General features: G+C 35.2%; 1 protein-coding gene across 1 annotated transcript in view; it reads right to left on the reverse strand.

The window, feature by feature from the left end:
- The window catches only part of EIF3E (eukaryotic translation initiation factor 3 subunit E), a 51,347-nt gene that overhangs the window by 20,270 nt on the left and 8,220 nt on the right, over positions 1-22,857 (reverse strand). Inside the window, exons 4-7 of the mRNA XM_006167922.3 lie at positions 19,865-19,907; positions 18,394-18,498; positions 12,199-12,324; positions 11,125-11,249 (exon numbers count right to left, since the gene is read on the reverse strand). Of these exons, the coding sequence (XP_006167984.1) occupies positions 11,125-11,249; positions 12,199-12,324; positions 18,394-18,498; positions 19,865-19,907 (399 nt within the window). The remainder of the gene's footprint in view (positions 1-11,124; positions 11,250-12,198; positions 12,325-18,393; positions 18,499-19,864; positions 19,908-22,857) is intronic.

Below are 22,857 nucleotides of genomic sequence, written 5' to 3' on the forward strand. Positions count from 1 at the left end.
CCTTTCAAAAAAAAAAAAGAAAGTGCTTCTGCTGTATACTTCAGTGCAATGGTTTTCTTAGGGACACACCTGGCTTGACTAAATGGCCAGATGGCGCTTCTGCTGCTTTCACTCAGCAATATTTTTACTTGAAATACTGACAAACCAAAGGTATTCAGACTTTGAGTATGTGACAGATGCTTTTGAGAAAATGAGGTAAGACTGTACTTCAAGAAAACTAACAAAATTAGAGCTTTCAAGAAAAGCTAGAATTTTGGAAAATGTGTCTGTGCCACCAGGAGATAGTTTCACAATACTTAAAATCTTTACTACTGGGTTTGGTAAGGGCGTTAATGAATGTGATTTTCTTAGTTTCATACTATGTCAACACACTGTAATACCTGCACAACTCACTGAAGCAGTATGTCTCAAATAACCAATATATGATGTTATAAAATTATGCATAGGTAAAAAGATCTATTCCAAGTATAAAAGAGACAAAGACAGTCTAGAACACCAGTACAGCTTAGAATCCAAAAAGCACAACGACAGTTTGAGATTCCATATCATAAACAGCCTTAAAAACCTGCACTTGGTGAATTTGGTTTTATTATCAATGAAGAATGCTCACAATTATCTGAGATGGTTATTAAAACACACCTTTTCCAACTACATATATGTAGTTGAATATATATGTGTGAGGATAGGTTTTCTTCACATACATCAAACAAATCATCACGAAAGACTGAATAAAAACCAGGTATGAAAGCAAATATAAAAATTCAGCTGTCAACTCTACAATTTAAGATGTCTGCAAAACTGTAACAATTATCACTGCTCTTACTAAATTATTTTGCTTTTAGAAAGTTATTTTTCATAAGTTATTATTTATATAAAATCAAATCAATTTGCTACTTGTTGATTAATAAATATACATTTTTAGATATGTTTTAATACCTGATATAGTATATGTGGCATCTTCAAACAAAAAGTTCACAGTTCAGGGACCAGCAGTTAGTGTAATGGTTGTCACTGGACTCCCATGTAGTCTACCACAGTTCAAGTTCTGGATCCGGTGGCTTAAACTCATGCCAGGCGCGTGTGCATGCATGCCCAAGATCCCAAGAAGAGAATGGAGAAGGGATTGTGGCTTGGTCATCTCCTTTGGGGGGGTGATTTCTTGCTTTCTGTCTCTATGTCTCTCTCTCTGTCTGTCTGGCAAGTGCACGCCCCTGGCGAGAACACACACCCTATAGCGAAAACCTCTCCCCCCCCAAAAGAAAGTTCATAGTTCATATGAAATGCATATAATGAAAAGAAAGCTATGCATGCATTTAAAAAAATCTGCACCACAATAAACTCATATTTTTATTTTTCCAGGAAGCTTATGAAATCCCTTCATAGATATCAATACAACCAATACAAAGAAAATTAGGAAGTTCTTTTTTTTTATTTTGCCAAAGGAAATATGCACCTAGCAAAAGACAGAGAGGGGAAGTATTGAAAAAGCAGGGGAATGGTCCTTCTCCATCTCTCTCTCCTGGCATGATTTTGGGGACATAAGCACATGTGCCCAACATGTTTTTCAAGCACAGGCCCAGGGTGGAAACTGCACAATGGACCATGTGGGATCTCTTAATAGTCTAACAGAGTTCCAAGACCAAAGATGTCTTAATAGTTTAACAGAGTTCCAAGACCAAAGAAGCACTGGTTATAACAATATGATCCAAATAATTGTGATTTTGTTCCCTCTTAAACTCTTTCCAAATATGCAGTGGTTCTTCAGTGTATCTATCTAATTTGGATCCTTGAGGATGTTTAAGAGGGTCATATTTGCCTCACAAAGTTAAAGAATACTGTTAGATATACATACTTCATTAAACTCTCAAGTGACCAATAAATCCATAAGCACCCAGTCTTTTTGGTAAAAATTATTTTTTTTTAAAAAAGGGCTGATCTAGCTGCACCTTTTCCATGAACTTTTCTGAAGACCCCTCCCTCTCTCTCTGTCTATATATATGTGTGTGTTTGAGCATGTGGAAAGTGGGGGGATATCCATATTATGAAAAAACAATGCACAGATATCAAAATTTTTGTACCAAAAATAAATGCTTACTTTTAATTCCATGAAGTTTTGAAGTTCTATTATGAAAAAAAAAAAAAAACCGCAAATTTCAAAATTTCTGCACCAAAATAAATGCTTTTTTTTTTTTGGAGAGGTTAGGGCACGTGCACTTGCCAGACAGACATAGAGAAACAGAGAGATAAAAAGAGAAATCACCCCCCAGAGGGGATGGCCACCCCGCAATCCCTTCTCCTCCATTCTCCTCTTGGGATCTTGGGCACGCACGCACACGCCTGGGTCTGGGACTTGAACCACGGTCGGCTACATGGGAGTCCAGCGACATAGCCATTATGCTAACTGCTGGTCCCAATGCTTACTTTTAATTCTATGAAGTTTTAAAGTGGCAACACATATGTAATATGTGTGTGTATGTATGTGTACATAGGGTAGACTCTTTATATTTCCTCGTAATTTTAAACTGTATAATGTAAACCATTTTTATTTCTATTTTATTTTTTAAGTGAATGAAATAATCAGTTTTAAAATGAATAATTTCAGTATTTCTTAATATACTGCTATTTTCATATTGTGTTTGTTTTGTCTAGGTATAAGTATTGAATAATCACCTTTCATTGTTTAATTTATAATACAATTAATTTCTTTGAAATTTACTTTTTTGTTTAATCTTATATTATTAATTTCTAGTTTTACTATGTCAAGAAACTGTAATCTATAAAATTTTTCTGAAAATTTATTGCAGGATTTTTAATGGCCTGACATATGTATTATCTTTTTAGTACATAAGCCATGAATATATAAAAGATGTTCAACCTATTTGTAGAGTACAGCTTGATAATACTTGATTCTAGGTCATTTTAGTTATATTTCTATGACAATGACTCTTTTTCTTTTAATTAAAGAAATTTATTTTTCTAGCATTGATTTCCTTGCATAAAAACTTTATTTTTATCTTAAAATTTTCTGGAATCTTACTATTCTAAATGGTCCTATTAATAAATTAAACACTATCTTAATGTCCTAAAAGTCAAAAAAGTTGGAATAAACTATACTGTTTCTCCTTATTCACTTGATAGACTTTTCACAGTGGGTTTTGAACACTTGAGTATTTTTCTTATTTGCATATATATATTTTTTATTGCTTGAAAATCTTCTAAGAGCCAGTTGAATTCAATGTTCTTTTTTTGGACATAAACAACAGCAAAAAACACACCGCGGTGGGTCTACTACTAAATGGTAGCAAAAAAGCTAATTCCTCATGATTCCTATGGCCAAGTTTGAGCGAAGCTTTTCTGTCTTTACTCCATTACTAGGCATCAAGATTGGAGCCAGGCTGGATCACATCTTCTCAGTCAGGATACCCTCATCTTCCCATCCTGATTTTAGTAATATTAATTCACTCTTAAAACGATTTTACAGATTTCATTTAGAAAGGAGGCAAAATATTAAATGTTAGTGCTACTTTAAAATCCCTTTTCATTTGGATGTATATCTGATTAATCCCTATTAACTACTAAGAAATAGATCTGTAATACTTGAGTCTGAAATTTCTAGAAACATCTAGAAATATACACAGCTACTGTATGCATTCAACAGCACTCCCAAATTTCTTGCAATTCTTTACCAGTCACTTTTGTGGACACTTTAGATTCATCCAGTATTGTTCTACTTCAACTACTGCATGAGATTATAATTTATAAATGTCACTATCACAAGTAAAAAAGCTTAAAGCATAATGGCTGTACAAAAAGTACAGTAAAAAATATACTTCTCAGAAACTGGAATACAAGGGACTGCTTCAAAAAACTGAATAAACAGTAAACAAGAGCGAAGACACATTAAGCACCTTAGTAAAAGGGCCCTAACAGATCAGAAAGAGCTGAGGAAAAACTTGATAAACGATATTAACATATTTAAATAAATACGGGAGGAAAAGGGACACTGAGTACAAAGAGGTACTAATCTATAATGGAATCATGAAAAGATAAAAAGCAAATCTTGGAAATGCTTATCCAAATATTTAAAGTGACATATATGCCCCAAAATCCATATGGTCCTGGCTTTACAGGTGGAAATATTCCTAATGCAAAGATGTGTATGTTAGACCTGCTTAACCTGATGGTGGCATTAAACATTGCATTCAGAAACTCTCTATTCCAAGTGCATACTCATAAAACATTCTTTAGTTTATTACATGGCTTTCTATGGAGGAAATCTACAAGATCAAAACAATCAGGTTAAATATGCCATGTACTTATTATTTCTCTTAGCACTTACACTTCTCACAAATCACTGATGGCATTGTGGTTTGATAAATCTCTCTTTCGGAGTTTGGTTCAGCTTTGTTCCTCACCTATCTAGCTATAGGCTATTGCCAAATAAAGTTGCTAGGTTAATTATCATGCCAAAGCCCAGAACAAACCAAAGCTGCCCTTGAAGTGTTCTTTTTAATTGGTTGTTGGTCTTTATTTTTTTTAAACCTTTTCTACTCACTTTTTACTTCATCATATGAATTGTGATTTATATAACTTTTCAGGTTATAAACAACCTATGATAGCATCCAGAAAACAAAGGCACACACCAAGTTTTAAAAATTGTATATTCACTTTTTTGTTTGTTTGTTTGGTATGGGGTACATGTGCAAGACAGAGAGGGAAAGTGAGAAATCCATTCCCACCCCCACCCCCCCACCTGCCTGCTCCAGGGCGATGGCCACAACACAATCTCTCATAGTCTATTCTCTTCTTGGGATTTTGGGCAACCATGTACACACTCCTGATGTCCTGGGTCCAGGACTCAAAGTGCAGTGGGCCATGTGGGATCAAGCTGCCTGAATCACCATGCCACTAGTTGGCCCCTACACACAACATTAATACTGAATTTCTAGCCAATAAGATTTCTTAACATTTTTTTGTTTATTCATGATAGAGCATGTGTATGAGAGGAGCACACTCCACACAGGTTCTGATCATGCTATAATTCTCTTTCTCCAATCTCTAGCCCATCAGACTCTGGGCAATTATGCACATCCCCAGTGTGTTTTAGGCTGGAATTCTGACTTCAGCTGCCATGTAAGATCAGGCTTCTTAGGAGCAACACATTACCACTATGTCATGGAGCTAGCCAGGATTTCTTTAAGGAATAACCATTCAGACAGAAGGAGGCTGTTATTATACATTAGTGAATAACATGTTTTAAGAAGGCATACTTGAATGCTATGAAATATCTCCAATGCTAAAAAATTAAAAAAGAAATAACTATAATGGCACTTAAATTATAAAATTTTCTCACTATTTATTTACATTTAAAATTTTAACTTTGAATGCAGGCAAAAAACATATACTACCTTCTATTAGTTCTTTATATGTTGAAACAAAATTTCCTCTACTATAGGAACTCATCTGCCATGTTTAATTTTTAACATACTGGACCAGAATGTCATGTAAATAGTGACTAAATTATCAATATGCTAATACAAACATCAAATTGCAATGTTAATATAAGAAATAAACCAGCCTGCTAGAAACACTTCCATTAACAACACTTAGAGAACTTTTAGCATTTAATGTAAAGAACACAAAACATGCCTTTAAATCTGTTCACTTTTTTCCTCTGAAGGAATTACTGGCACTTCTTCATTATGTGAATACTTATCATCAATACCAATAACTTAAATTGCTCTTAAATTCAAAGTCCTGGCTGCTTCCTTTAACAATTTAACTGAAAAGATAAAATATTTTGGAGTCTTAAAAATCTTCCTAAGACTTCCATCTCCGGACCTCTGACCTAAGGGACACTGAGGCAGGGTTCCTTGCCCCAGCTCCAGCTCTGGACCCCCCAACCCCAGCAACCCTCTATCTCTGTCAGCCAAGACCACCCCCAGCTCTATGGCAGACCCCACTTCTATCTCCAGACCCCTGGCCTAAGGGACACTGAGGCAGGGCCCTGTGTCCCAGCTCCAGCTCCAGCCCCTCAACCTCAGCAATCCTCTATCTCTGTCAGTCAGGTAGGCACCCAAATACGTGAAGGGAAGACTAAAAGGGGAGTTAGACTGCAACACACTAATTGTTAGAGACCTGAACACCCCACTATCCCCTCTGGACAGATCATCTAGATAAAAAATAGGTAAAGAGATGAAGGATCTAAAAGATACTATAAATCAAATGGACTTAACAGACATCTATAGAACTTTCCATTCAAAAACCACAAGATACACTTTTTTCTCACCCCTACATGGAACTTTTTCAAGTATTGACCACACGATAGGGCATAAGGAAGTCTTTACAGATTCAAAGGCATAGAAACTATATCTAGCATCTTCTACGATCATGATGGAATTAAACTTGAGTTTAATTTCAAGAGAAATCCTCAAAAACACTCAAATACATGAATAACTTAAACTAAATAGCCTACTCCAGAATGACTTCACCACTACTGAAGAAATAAAGATTGAAATCAAAAGATTCATGAAGCCAATGACAAAGAGGACATGAGTTTCCATAATCTTTGGAGCACTGCTAAAGCAGTCATAAGAGGGAAGTTCATAGCAATTAGTGCACATAAGAAGGAAAGAAGGCAATGGATCACCTAACATCATGCCTCAGAGAATTGGAAAGGCAAAAGCAAAAGAATCCAAAACACTCCAGGAGAAAGGAAATAATAAAGATACGAGCAGAAATAAGTTAAATAGAAAATAAGCAAACCATACAGAAAACAAATGAAAGTAAAAGCTGGTTCTTAGAAAAGATAAACAAAATTGATACACCACTAGTAAGACTTATTAAGAAGAGAGAAAGGAACCAGGCAATATAATGACATTGTAGAAATACAAAACATCATTAGAGAATACTATGAACAACTATATGCCAAGAAACAAGAGAATCTGGATGAGATGGACAATTCCTGGACACATATAATCTAACAAGATTGAGCCAGGAGGATATAGAAAGTATGAATAGGCCTATAACAAGCCAGGAGATCAAAGAAGAGTTAACCTCCATTCTGCTCAAGTTATTTCTAAAGATCCAAAAGGATGAATCTCTACCTAATTCTTTCTATGAAGTCTCTATCACCCTTATCCTTAAAACAGATAAAGACAGGACCAGGAAAGAAAACTATAGACCAATATCTCTAATGAATATAGACACAAAGATTCTCAACAAGATACTAGTAAATCGCATCCAACAACTTATAAAAGCATTTGATAAGATACAACATTCATTCATGATCAAGATTCTTAGCAATATTGGCATAGAAAGTCAATTCTCAACACAATAAAAGCTATCTATGAAAAACCCATAGTGAACATTATCCTGAATGGAGAAAAGCTGAAAGCTTTTCCACTAAAAACTGACATAAGACAATGATGCCCACTTTCTCCGCTCCTTTTCAATATAGTACTCAAAGTCCTCGCCAGTGCAATCAAAAAAGATTAAAAATAAAAGGCTTCAAATAGAAAAAGAAGAGGTGAAACTCCATGTGCAGATGACATAATTGTATACATAAAGGCCCAATGGTACCCATGATAAAATTCCTGGAAGTAATACATGAACACAGTTAAGTTGCAGGATACAAAATCAACATACAGAAATCTATAGGATTTCTATATACGAACAGCAGGCACACTGAGATATAACTGCAAAAAGTATTTCCATTTACCATGGCCACAAAAAGTATAAGACACCTAGGAAAAAATCTAACCCCTCCTAACTAAATTATGAGAAGCTAAAAAAAAGAAATAGCAAATGACACAAAAATGTGGAAGAACATCCCATGTTCCTGGACTGGAAGAATTAATATAATCAAAATGGCAATTCTACCCAAATTAATCTACATATTTAATGCAATCCCAATCAAAGTACCAAGCACATTCTTCACAGATCTAGAAAAGACAATCATACGATTTGTCTGCAATCATAAAAGACCTTGTATTGCCAAAGCAATCCTGCCCAAGAAGAGTATAGAGTGAGCAGCATCTCACTTCCTGACCCAAAAACATACTACAATGCTGCAGTAATCAAAACAGCATGGTACCAGCACAAAAACAGACAGGTAGACCAATGGAACAGAATAGAGTCCCCAGAAATAAACTCCCAAACATACAGTCAACTGATTTTTGACAAAGGGTACCAGTCAATCCACTATGAAAAGGAAAACCTCTTTAGCAAAAGGTGCTAGAAAAACTGGATATCCACCCACAGAAAGATGAATCTGAACCCCGACCTGCCACCATTGACAAAAATCAACTAAAGGTGGATCAAAGATCTAAACCTAAGACCTCCAACTATAAAACTGCTACTGGGGAAACTCTGGGAAACACTAGGGTAGGTAAAGACTTCTTAAATAAGACCCCCAAAACACAGTCAAAAATTCCCAAAATAGATAAGTGGGATTACATCAGACTAAGAAGTTTTAGCATAGCAAAAGACACAGTAATTATAATTAGTGTGAATCCACAGCCCTCAGAATAGGAAAATATTTTTGTAAACTATGCATCAAATAAGGGACTGATAACCAGAATACACAAGGAACTCAAGCAGCTGTTCTGGAAAAAAGATGATCAACCTAGGGATGGGAGAATAAGTTGAAGAAACCACTCTCAAAGATGACATACGAATAGCCAAAAGGCATATAAAAAATGCTCAACATCCCTCATTGTACGAGAAATGCAGATCAAACAACAATGAGGGGACCTGCAGTTAGCGTAACGGCTATGTCGCTGGACTCCCATGTAGTCGACAGTGGTTTGTGTCCCGGACCCGGTGGCTTAAAACTCACACCGAGCGCATGTGCCTGCGTGCCCAAGATCCCGAGAGGAGAATGGAGGAGAAGGGACTGCAGCGTGGCCATCCCCCCTGGGGGGTTATTTCTCACTTTCTGTCTGTCTCTCTCTATCTGTCTGGCAAGCGCACACACCGTATCGCAAAAACCTCTCAAAAAACAAACAAACAAACAAACAAACAAAAACAATGAGGTACCACCTAACCCCAGTCAGAATGGCTAAGATTAAAAATACAAAAATGATAAGTGCTTGCAGGGGTATGGTAAAAGGGAAACTCTCTTACACTACTGGTGGGAATGTAAATTGGTTCAGCCACTGTGGAGAACAATTTGGAGATTCCTCAAAAATCTACAAATAGAACTTCCATATGACCCAACAATCCCGCACTCCTTGGTATCCACCCAGAGGACAGAAGAATTTTTAACTGGAAAAGTACTTGCACATCGATATTTATTGTTGTATTATTCACAATTGCTAAGACATGAAACCAACCCAAATGCCCATGGACAGATGAATGGATTGAAAACTGTGGCACATGTACTCTATGGAATACTACTCAGCCATAAAAAACAACAAGACCCTGCTTTTGACAGAAAATGGATGAATATGGAAGATTTACTGCTGAGTGAAGCAGTCCAGGCTATGAAGAAGAGACACTGCATGTCCCCACTTAATATAAACCGAGTTTCCGCATTCTGTGACTGAAACTGAATGACTAAAAGATATAGAAACACAGTAAATGGTTGTGAATACCAGATATATTGTGGGAAGAACGTGGTTGAAGGAATACAGTCTAAGGAAGAACATTAAGGAGAAAAATGGAGAGGCAAAGCATTAGTGGGACAAAAAATAGGGTATTATCTGTTGAAAATAACTTTATAGTATTATCAACTGGACTGGGGAGAAATGTAAACATGTTCAAATATTCACTTTGCAAACTAAATGACATGATCGAATGTATAAAAAAACTTGAAATAAAATAAGAAAAAGAAATCTTCCTAAAATGTACATGTAAAGAACATATTTATTAATGTGACTTAGCTTAGATTTTATTATCCCATCCAGAAATATCACTATAGAGCACTATCTTATCTCCAAAACTTTGAAAATTTATAGCAACAAGTTGAATAGGTGGATTCATCTTAACTATTTCTTTATCAGAAGAGTATTACATTATCTATTTCTAACTATACTCTTATAAATTAAAATATGCATTTCAGGAATATATTAAAATCATAATTAAGTGTGTTAAAATCATAATTTCACAGACAATAAGCAGAAATCAAGACAAAATGTAATGGAACACAAAATCTTTACTTACATTAACAAATTAGCAAAAATATATACTATAGTGTTTACATAAACTAAGCTAATAATACTGACAATATAAGTCATACAGTGAATCAATTCTAAAATATCTTATTGCAATCTCAGGCTATATTAACTAAGCATCTTAATTGGAGTTAATAGTGCCACTGTGATCTACAAAACTTAGGTAACAGCCCTAGAAGATTTCAATTTTGAAAATGCAGATTTTAAGAAGGATATGGGTAAATGGAAATTACCTAAAGAAAACAATCAAAATATTAAAAAGTGTGAAAAACTTTATGACTAAAACTAAAGATATTTTGTCTGAAGGCAGTAAAGAGAAATAATTAATATTTTCAAACACCTGAAGTTTGCAATAAAACAACTTACTTTTGGTTGTTCCAATAAAAAAAAAAAAAAAGCAGAAGTTTCAGAGACACTTGACATCAACTAGAAGAGTAAATGTTAAAAAAGATTTCTAGCTAACAAGAGAATGGTCTAAGTTCATAAAGCAGTGAAGTTCTTATCACCAAAAGATTAACAAAAGTTGAATGAGCTAAGGTGACATAAAGAGGAATCTTCTCTGAGATGTACATACTCCTGTCAAATAAAATGGCTTAGAATCTTATTTCAAAAGTTTTAATATAGATGTAAAGTACCTGGGATCATGTTAAAATGTAGATTCTGATTTAGAGCCTCTCGGGGTGAATCCTGAGATTCTACATTACACTGATATTGCTAGTGATGGCCCAGGACCATACTTTAAATAGCACTTTAAAAGGTCTAACGTACACTTTCTCAAATAATTTGCGTCAGTTACACACAAATTTTTCAAGTGACATGCAAATCTATCACATTAAAAAAAAAATGGGTAATAACAAATTCAAGTCAGAGAAAAAGTACATTTTAAATTTTTAAAATTCCATGTAACCTTATATAATTAAAGCTGAAATTACACAGTAAAATAACTTACTGTGGCTGGTAAAGGAAGAGATCGATAATATTATCACGGCCTTTAGGGTGGTTGAAGAAAACAAACAGAGACCAGTGAATGAGCCATGTTCGCTGTTGAAGAGACTGGAGTGGAGAACTCACAGACTAAAGAATTAAAAAAATGTATAAACAGGAAATATTAAGATGTGAAAGAAGGGAATAAACATCATTGATTTCAAAATTATAATTAAAACCAGATCCTGCTAAGGCACACACTAGTGTCATTATGATGAAAGCTAACCCTCTACACCTCTTTCCGCATGACCTAGACATTCCTATTCTTAGAGAGAAATTCAATAAAGTCCACTAAGCCATTATCACAGAAGTTATAAATTATACCTTTTTCAGGACCAGCAGTTAGTGTAATGGCTATGTCGCTGGACTCCCATATAGTCGACCGCGGTTCGCGTCCTGGACCCGGTGGCTTAAAACTCACGCCGGGTGCGTGTGTGTGCGTGCCCAAGATCCTGAGAGGAGAATGGAGGAGGAGGGATTGCGGCGTGGTCATCCTCCCTGGGGGGTGATTTCTCACTTTCTGTCTCTATGTCTCTCTCTGTCTGTCTGGCGAGCGCACGCGCCCTATAGCAAAAACCTCTCCAAACAAACAAACAAACAAACAAAAGAAAAACAAATTATAGCTTTTTCAGAAAACATCTTAAAAGCCAAGACTAAACTAAATATTGCTTAATAAGTTATTAGCTTGTTAGCTATTATCTGTAGATGAATACTGTCACCTTCTGTGCAGGACTTTCACAAATAGGTGATACTAACAGCACAATTTCATTTTTATTGGCAGGGTAAAAAGGGAACCGCAGCAATACAGAAAATGAACATTGAGTTTTAATTTCTAAAAAGTCAAAAGAACTTTGACAGTTCCCTTCAAGAAGACTGAGTTAAACTAGTTAACCCACTAATCTTTTTTAGGTCAACAAAAGGTAATCTAATATTTTAATGGATTTTCTTTTTTTAACTGTACAGTGTTTATCCATAGCGGACAGTGTGAAAAATACACAGAAATTTCAGGAAATCACTGAAAATAAGTATAAGAACTCACATTATTATCTATGGTCTCCTTCAACCGTGTAAGGTCTTCCATGGCTGCATCCCAATTCTGCATTAAAATTTCAGAGGCCAGTTTTCCCCAGAGTGAACTCAAAGCATTTCTATCTGTTGCTGGAACCTGTTTAAGGAATCATAATTACATTCTGAATAGTCTAGAGAAAAAAATATACAATGTATATTTTATATTTAAAGATCCACCTAGTCTGCTAAGACCTGTACCTTTCTACCCCAAACTCCAGTGTTCTGAGTCCTTACTGGATCATACTGGCTAAATGTTCCAAATAACCTTATTTATTATAAGTACTTGGGTCTTTCATTGTTGTTGTTTTTGTTATAGGGCTCATGTGCTTGCCTGAGACAGAGTAATAGAGAGGGAAAGTGAGAACTCACCCCCAGGGAGGATGGTCATACCATAATCCCTTCTCCTCCATTTCTTTCTCCAATTTCAGACAGGCACACATAAGCACCTAGCATATTTTCCATGACCAGGTCTGGAACTCAAACTATGATTGGCCATGTGGTAGTAGTGCAGCACCCTAATCACTATGCTACCTGCTGGGCTCCCCAAGTCTTTCAATATTCAATCAAGAACAGAAAATAAAAGATAACTTAAAACTGTTTTAGTGCAACCCACTCAAATAATTTATAAACACTAATCAAATTGAAAGCACCTAAAATCAAGTTAGATTCACAGAAAATCTGTCACTAAAATCACTGGATGGAAGACCTGGGAAAGCAAGACTGGCGGATCTGATTCCAATGTAGTAAGAATTATGTATAGAACAAAACAATTTCCACAATATGACAAATGGAAGGGTTATGGAGAAGAGAAAGGAAGAGAGGACCTGTTATTAAACAGGACCATTTTTAATAACAGTTATTGAGGGGCTAGCAGGTGGCACAGTGGTTAAGGTATTGGACTCCCACATGGCAGACCATAGTTCAAGTCATGAACCCAATGGATTGAAACTCATGCTGGGAGCATGTGTGAGCATGCCCAAAACCCCAAGAGGAAAATGGAGGAGAAGGGACTATAGCATGACAATCCTCCCTGGAAGGTGCTTTCTCACTTTCTGTCTCTCTGAAGAGCACATGTGCCTTATATAAAAAAATCTCTCAAAAACAAAAAAGTTGTTAAACCGTTATGTACTAAACAACAAAAGTTACTTTTCTCATATAATCCAAATAGTACAGTGATATTTTTCCTTAGATGGCAGTCATTAACTCAATTGTACTAAATAACACTAGCAAACCCTAGGAGCAGACAAGTAACAAAAATACTAAATTTGTAGATTAAACTCTGAGACATATTCATGAAAACACTGGTTCTAATTATCACTAAGTACTTCTACTACATAACTACTTGTGAATATTCATGACAACTTTACTTACAATACAAAAACTGGAAGTAATCCAACCATTTAGCAATAGATAAATACATAATGTGGTATATTCAGAAAATGGAGTACTATCCAGTAAGAAAAATAATCTAACTTCTGACACACACAGTAACACTAATGAATCTCAAAAACTTGAAGCTAGATATAAACTTTAATACTGTATCATTTCACTGGTAGAAATTTTAAAGCATACAAAACAAATATAAAAACAGAAAGCAGGTCAATAGATGCCCAGGATCAGATGTTTAATATGACTACAAAGAAGAGGCGAGGGGTCTCTCGGGTCTAATATTCTTTATTGTGGTTCGGTGGCAGTAGTCACACAGGTATATAGTTTTGTCAAAATCTGTTGAATTATAAAAACTGATATATAAAAATCCTTAAGTCACTGCTATAATTAACAAGATAACTGATCCTAAAAGAAATCTGAGTAAAGTATTTCAAGTGTAAGGTGCCATCAACTCAAAAACAAAAAAGTTGTTAAACCGTTATGTACTAAACAACAAAAGTTACTTTTCTCATATAATCCAAATAGTACAGTGATATTTTTCCTTAGATGGCAGTCATTAACTCAATTGTACTAAATAACACTAGCAAACCCTAGGAGCAGACAAGTAACAAAAATACTAAATTTGTAGATTAAACTCTGAGACATATTCATGAAAACACTGGTTCTAACAATCCTCCCTGGAAGGTGCTTTCTCACTTTCTGTCTCTCTGAAGAGCACATGTGCCTTATATAAAAAAATCTCTCAAAAACAAAAAAGTTGTTAAACCGTTATGTACTAAACAACAAAAGTTACTTTTCTCATATAATCCAAATAGTACAGTGATATTTTTCCTTAGATGGCAGTCATTAACTCAATTGTACTAAATAACACTAGCAAACCCTAGGAGCAGACAAGTAACAAAAATACTAAATTTGTAGATTAAACTCTGAGACATATTCATGAAAACACTGGTTCTAATTATCACTAAGTACTTCTACTACATAACTACTTGTGAATATTCATGACAACTTTACTTACAATACAAAAACTGGAAGTAATCCAACCATTTAGCAATAGATAAATACATAATGTGGTATATTCAGAAAATGGAGTACTATCCAGTAAGAAAAATAATCTAACTTCTGACACACACAGTAACACTAATGAATCTCAAAAACTTGAAGCTAGATATAAACTTTAATACTGTATCATTTCACTGGTAGAAATTTTAAAGCATACAAAACAAATATAAAAACAGAAAGCAGGTCAATAGATGCCCAGGATCAGATGTTTAATATGACTACAAAGAAGAGGCGAGGGGTCTCTCGGGTCTAATATTCTTTATTGTGGTTCGGTGGCAGTAGTCACACAGGTATATAGTTTTGTCAAAATCTGTTGAATTATAAAAACTGATATATAAAAATCCTTAAGTCACTGCTATAATTAACAAGATAACTGATCCTAAAAGAAATCTGAGTAAAGTATTTCAAGTGTAAGGTGCCATCAATTTTAAGATTATTTTCATCTTTCCAAAACCAAAACCGAAAATCAAGACATTCCAATTTTGAATGTTAAAATATGAAAAATGACATAAGAGAATATGAAATAGATACCTTTTACATTGACATTATTACAGGGTATAGCAAGGCAAAAACTTATGTCGCGACCCCAAACCTTTTAAAAAACCATCATTACTCAAGTTATCCCAAGCCTCCAGAAAAAGTCCTTTGAAATAGAATGGCCTGTATTTAAAATAGGTACATTTTAAATCCCGAGTGGGGGAAAAAATAGCTATTAAAAATAAGATCACAAATAGCCCCAGTATCATAAAATCACTATCTCAAATACTTGTTGAATTGGAGAATGGGTTATATTTTGGAGCAAGACCAGTGACCATACTGAGGGCAGATTTTTAACAAAATAATCAACAGCATTAATACCTTCTAAAACAAAAATGTTAAAAAAGTCCTACCAAACCTACTCTCCCATTTCATTTCAATTTACACATTTCTTAGGGCATAAATCAAAGAAAGTTCACAACTAAGCAGGGTGTACCTAAACACTTCTCAATGTATTCCAAAAGGCACCAAGTCTTAAAATAAAGGCAGATTCTAGGGTCACATAGTTTTAATTTATACAACACTGACCTACAATAGGTCATTTGGGGAGTCAAATTCTAATCTCAGATCATAGTTACAATGGCTCTTTCATAGCTTATGTTTCCCTACCCATAGATTTAAAAGAATAACTATCCACCAGAAAAGAATTTAGAAATGGAAAAAGGCTACATGGGAGCAAAAAAAACAAAAAACAAAAACAAAAAACAAAAACAAAAACAAAAAAAAAAACCCTGATACTTTAATCCCAAATAGCAAACAAATTTTGTTGTTGTTGTTGTTATTAACAAAATTCTAAACAAATACATAGATTTTATGGTATGGTTTATCTAAATCAAAAGAGATAAGTAATATAATCTATGCTTTTAAACTTAGCTTTCTAAGCCTCTACCCAATAAGCTGGTAGGAATTAACTACCTCCCAACATAACTAAAATGTTTTGTAAGACAAAACTGACAATTTAAAAGCAAACTGCACATAACAAACTAGCCAATCACTATATATTGACTACTCTTAATGAAAAGCATATTAATTTTGTATTCAGATCATGGTGAGATTGCTTAACCTAAATTTGAGTTCCAACACTAGATTTATTAGGAACAATGTGAAAGCTTTTTAAAACTAACCTGGAATTTTAAGACAGGGAACTAATTTGGTTATTCATATTTTTAAAAAGCAAACATTAAAAATTCTCCAAACTTTTAAGTATATATCTATCACTTAGAGATATTTTCAGGCTAATTATAAAACCATACTACATAAATATGACACTATTAAAACTAAATGTGTTATGTGTTAGGATAAAAGCTTTTTGTAGAAAAGCAGCAGGTTTTTTAATCCCCAAAGGTTCATGTGTACTACTCTGGCTCAACTCCATGTCATTACAGTTGGCTCTTCATACCAACCTGCTTTCAAGGGTGGATATGCTAGAAGAGTTTCAATATCTGAATTTCCAGCAGTTACCTTAAGTTTCCATGTCTTAGCAAAATGGCACATTCACTCACTGACCAGCAACAATAAATTTACTGTGCTAGAACTCTAACATGACACTAAATCTTCATTCTCAAAATTCACTCCCAGCATTAACAAATGATATGAATAACCAACTCTTTTCATGTACCTGTAATCATACCAGGCTTCTGATTTTACAATCCTGGTTTAAGCTGTTTACATTTCTAAAGTAATCAACTTTTGCTCTCCTAAATCCCTCGTAATATTCAGAGTAAAACTGATGGAATTTTCTGATAAGGCACTACAAGTTTAGCATCGCTGATTACCTGCAATGCACTTGCAAGGTAACCATAGCTAATCTGTAAATTAAGAATTCATTTATAAATGGGAGCAAGAGAAAAACGGTATTTTTCAAATTGAACTTGGAAATAAACAGAAGAACTTTCTTTCTTTGAAGGAAAAATGTGGATAGTTTTTTAAAATGAGGTTTTATAAGTAATTTAAGCATAGGGATTACCTGGATCAGTAACACCAATCTCTTCCTTTTTCCCTCAAAAAGGAAAATTTAATTTCCCAGAAAACAACCAAACACAGCAACCATAAACCTTTTCTTTGTGGCATAATAGCTAAATATGAAGGAAAAAAAGGGAGGTGGGGGCACCAGAAAATAAAGACAAAAGAAAAAGACTTCCAATGTTGGAAGACGAAAAATCCCTTTCTTGGCTGGTCCTGTGGACTACCGGTTAAGGGAGCCATATCCTACATGGCTGCTGTGTGGTTCAAGTCCCAGCCCCAGCAGCTTGAAAAACATAACAGGCATGTGAATGAGTACACAAAATCCTGACAGGATGGAGAAATGACTGCAGTGTGACCATGCCCTACTGGGGAGTGCTTTTTTCCTTCTCCCTCTCTGGTGAGTAAACATGCCCTTTGACAAAATTTTAAAAAGGAAAAAAAAAAAAGGAAAAAATAATTCTCTCTTTCCTATGAGGCCTTTTTCGAACTGTTAAGATTAATTAGAGGATATACATTAATATAATCACCTAAACAGAAGTCAGAATGAGAAAGTCTGTGGATCTGAAGGCATGATTTTTAAGTTGGTTTCACGTAATTCTTCTTTTCTAAAAAAAGCTCTAAATCTAAGAACTACTCAAATAGAACAAAACTGTGTACTTTATGATTAAATAGTACTACTTAAACTTTTCTATACCCCACTCAATGAAGACACTACTGATCTTTATATTCTAATAGCTGAAGGTAGAGGTATATGGAAAAAAGTTACTATTAAAGTATAAAATCTTTAAGAGTACTATTTGGATTCCACAGTTGTTTAAAACAAGTTCATGAAATATATGTAATATAAGATACTGAATTAAAATCAGGAATTAATATTTATTCAATCCTTATAAAACACATAAAATGTGCCACTCATTGTGCTGTACAGTAATATTTTAATAACAAATCCATTACATGATAAAATTCTGTTAATGCTAAAAATCATACAATTATATATACAACTACAAACCACTTCAGGATTTCAGGGACAAATCTTCCTTCAAGTACTTATGCACTGACACAAGCCTTATTGTTTGCTTTCTGAGGGGAAAGGTTTCTTTTTTGCTTTTTCTTTGCCAAAAACTACTGAAAACTCATTGGACAGAGCCAAACAGATAGACATATTTTAAGGAACCAAGAAAATCCTATAAAGAGGACAAATAAAAATACTTACCAAAACTCTAAAAAAGTAAAGATATTCTGCTGCTCCTGAATAATTTCCACATTCATATTGGAATTTTGCATACCTATACAGTGTATCTAAATATTCTTGCCTAAACTAAAAAAAGGAAAAGAAATAAAGGATTAAGTTCTATTTGTTAATTCTGAATTTAAAAATTCTATTCATATACTACTTTAAATGCTCCCAAAAAGCCTATTCTTTCAAAATCTCCCAGAAGTTGCCATCAATTACAAATACTATAACCATAAGGGTCAAGAAACACTTGATCCTTAAAAGACACAAATTAAGAACTGGTTGATTTAATGTCCAGTTTCAACCTCAAAGAGTTATGCACTGAAATAGTACCTACTTTGTTTGAAATAAACTTCAATTGCAGCTTAAGATCTGTTGTGTGAGCCCCTCAACTGGTGATTTAGCTTAGCCAACTACCAAGCACATACATATCTGGACATTTTTGCGGTTTTGTCTAAATATATACAGTAAACTCTATTCTTGTGAAAACTGGCCCCCAAATTATACCAACTTTTGATGCAAGTAAAGTGAAACTGAAAAAAATTAAAGGACTCCGAACATAAACAAATCCACCAAATACTCTATATAGAAACCAAAAGAGTAATTTGTACAGCAATCAGCATGTCTCTCATCCAGTAATAGTTAAATGAGAGGTAAGACTCAGATAGAAGTTAAAAAGAATTACATACAACACCTCTCACTTTGAGTAACATGAGGAAAATAAGGTTGGGCGATGACTAGGCAAGCTGTAACATTTATCTGTGAATGAGGAGATTATGAAGACCTCGGTAATGTCAAGGGGTAATGTATTCTACAAGGCAGCCAAAATATCACTTCATTATATTGTTCAATGTATTTCAATTCAAATTTAGTTGTCTTTAGTGACTTGTTAATCCATAAGACGAGGTATTCTGTACCCTATAATACCCAGTTTGGTTTGGCACTAATATAAAATGCTAACTACTATATAACTCTATAATAAATCGAAAACTTCAAAAATGTGTTATCTAAATTTAAGTGTGAGTATATTATTTCCTATCAGCATCAATTTTTGAAAACTAAAGTTTTACGGCTGGCAAGTGGTGTGGTGGTTAAAGACGCTGGATTCCCACATGGCGAACCGCAGTTCGAGTCCCGGACCTGGTGGCTTGCTTTCTCGCTTTCCCTTTCTCTCTCTCTTTCTCTCTCTCTGGTCAAATTTAAAAAAATAGTAACAATAAATAGAATTAAATAAGTAAATAATTCTTTAAACACACACACACAAACACACACACACACACACAATAAAACCCCTAAAGCTTCAAAACACATTTTAGATATTACAATATATTTAATAAATTAATCTGGATATCATATTTTTATGCCAAGATATGAACATATCTGTACAACATAGCCTTTAATCAGACTTACAGAAACTTGATAACTTTAAAACGTTAAAAAGAAAACTTACACCATGCTTGTCTGCCAGATAGTCAAACAGCATCCGACCATCTCTTAACCAAAAAAAAAAGAAAAAAATTGTATTTATGGGTTACCAAAACAAAATAAACTTATCCAACTTCTAAGTTGTTACCCAAACAAATCTACTTTAACTATCTTCTTAAAACACTAGAAACAGGGACCAGCAGATGGCATAATAGTTATGATGCCAGACTCCCACACAGTCAACCACAATTTTGAGTCCCGGACCTGGTGGCCTAAAACTCAGGCTGGGTGCGTGTGCGTGCAAGCCCGAAATCCTGAGAGGAGACCAGAGAAGGGACTGCAGTGTGGCCATCCTCCTTGGGAGTGACTTCTCGTTTTCTGTCTCTCTCTGTCTCTCCAGTGAGCACATGCACCCTACAGAAAAAGAAAAAAAAAATCTGTATATATATTAAAAAAAAAAAAAAAAAACACTCTAGAAATAAAATAAACGCTTCATGTTTTGGACATAAGATTATCTATGATATACATACTCTACATAATTATTCCTATCAAAGAACCAAATAATCCAATTTAACTTTTCTTTTTTTCTTTCTTTTTTATTTAATTTTATTCATTGTCTTTAAGCTGACCAGAGAGACAGAGAGGGAGAAGGAAAGTGAGAAAGCAAGCTGCTAGGTCAGGGACTCGAATCACAGTCAGCTATGTGGGAGTCCAGTCGCCTTAACCACCACACCACCTGCCGGCCCCCAATTTAACTTTTCTTAAATTAGCTTTATACTAGAGATTTTGGCAGACTGGTAAAAGACAAACTGATGTCAAAGGTACCAGGGAGATATGTATATGGGATAATTGTTCATAGTTGCCCACCAATCGAGTATTTTCAAAAGTCATTTTCCTTATGCTCTCACAAGAAGGAATATGGTGTAGCATGTCTTTGGGAGCAAAATTTTAATTAAGATTTAAAAGAGAGAAGGTTATGTCATCATTAAAATTAACACAGATACAATACTGAATATCAAATTCTAACATAAAATAACTTTTATACTCTTAACACTTGCTATGGATCCTAGTGAGAATTTTGTGTTCTAGTCCTTCCATCTCTCAGGTATACAGTCACTGTCCTATGTCTGATTAAGCATTCCTGAGAAAATATGAGATGTACAATACTATATGTTCAATGGAAGTGTAAAAAGGAAATAGGACTAGCAGATTGCGTATGGTCTGTAGCTGGACTCAAACATAGTTGGCCACGGTTTTAGTCCCAAATCCAGCAGCTTGCTTAAACCTCATGCGAGTGTGTATGTGTGCCCAAAATCCTAAGAGAACGGAGAAGGGATTGTGGTGTGGCCATCCCCCTGTGGGGGGTGGTGATTTCCTACTTTCTGTCTCTCCAGTGAGTGCAAGTGCCCTATAGCAAATATCTCAACAAAAAATAAATAAATTGTGAAAAGAGTAATTAGCAGGGAGATGTTACTGCTTTAAAAATAGTTTGTAATTTTATAACATATGATCCTTTCATTTTCTACAACTTAGTTCCTATTAAGCTACAGGGAATTCTGTTTTCCTAATATTTGGTGAACAAATTTATATTCACTTTATTCATACCCTAATATCATTATTTCCTAGACTGTAAATGACTAAATGCTGTTCGGTAACATTTGGATTATTTCAACTGTACTTTCATGGGCACTTACATGTGACTTGAAGGTCTATAGTTACTCATGAGAGCCTAAAAATGTATAAGTAGTTTACTTTGTTATATATATATTTGCACACAAAAAGGGCTGCATCTCTCTAAGCATGTGACACAGCACAGTATGTCCCACTATAGTACAGAATACTTGTGTAACACATGATGCTTTTTAAAACCTATCTGGGGACCAGCAGTTAGTGTAATGGCTATGTTGCTGGACTCCCACATAGTCGACCGCAGTTGGAGTCCCGGACCTGGAGGCTTAAACTCATGCCGGGCACGTGTGCGTGTGTGCCCAATATCCCGAGAGGAGGATGGAGGAAAAGGGAGTGCAGCATCGCCATCCACCCTGGGGGGTGATTTCTTGCTTTCTGTCTCTCTGTCTCTTTGTCTGTCTGGCGAGTGCACGTACCCTATAGCAAACACCTCTCCAAAAAAAGGGAAAAATAAAAAAAACATATCTGGTAACACTTTCCCAAGTCACAAATGAAATTTTTTTTTTGGAGAGGTTTTTGCTATAAGGCGCATGCGCTTGCCAGATAGAGAGAGAGAGAGAGAGAGACAGAAAGATAGAAAGCGAGAAATCATCCCCCCGGGGGGATGGCCACGCTGCAATCCTTTCTCCTCCATTCTCCTCTCGGGATCTTGGGCATGCACGCACACGCGCCCAGCGTGAGTTTTAAGCCACCAGGTCTGGGATGCGAACCGCGGTTGACTACATAGGAGTCCAGCGACATAGTCATTATGCTAACTGCTGGTCCCACAAATGAAATTTTTGAACCAATCCCTCTAAAAGCCTGGTTTGAACATCTATTATTGAAACTAAAGATGCAACATGGCAAAATCTCTACAATGCATGAAGATGTATCGCAACATAACATTCAAGTTTAGTAAGAGATTTTATTAATTATTATTTTTTGAGAGGTTTTTGCTATAGGGCGCATGCGCTCAACAGAAAGACAGAGAGATAGGAAGTGAGAAATTACCCCCCGAGGGGTTGGCCAAGCCGCAATCCCTTCTCCTCCAGTCTCCTCTTGGGATCCTGGGCACACACGCACACGTGCTCGGCATGAGTTAAGCCACTGGGTCTGGGATTCGAACAGCAGTCAACTACAAGGGAACCCAGTGACATAGCTATTATGCCAACTGCTAGTCCCAAGAGATTTTATTTTTAAACATTTCTAATAACCCAAAGGGCTTCATTCATTAAGTAATACTAAGGCAACATGCTTTATTTGGAAAGCAAACAATAAGTCTATTTCTAGCTAAAGGGAAGTTAGAAATACAATAATCTTATCAGTTCCACACTACCTCCTTTGGGCTGG

This window comes from Tupaia chinensis, unplaced genomic scaffold (genome assembly GCF_000334495.1).
Source record: "Tupaia chinensis unplaced genomic scaffold, TupChi_1.0 Scaffold145257_1, whole genome shotgun sequence".
Classification (NCBI taxonomy): Eukaryota; Metazoa; Chordata; class Mammalia; order Scandentia; family Tupaiidae; genus Tupaia; species Tupaia belangeri.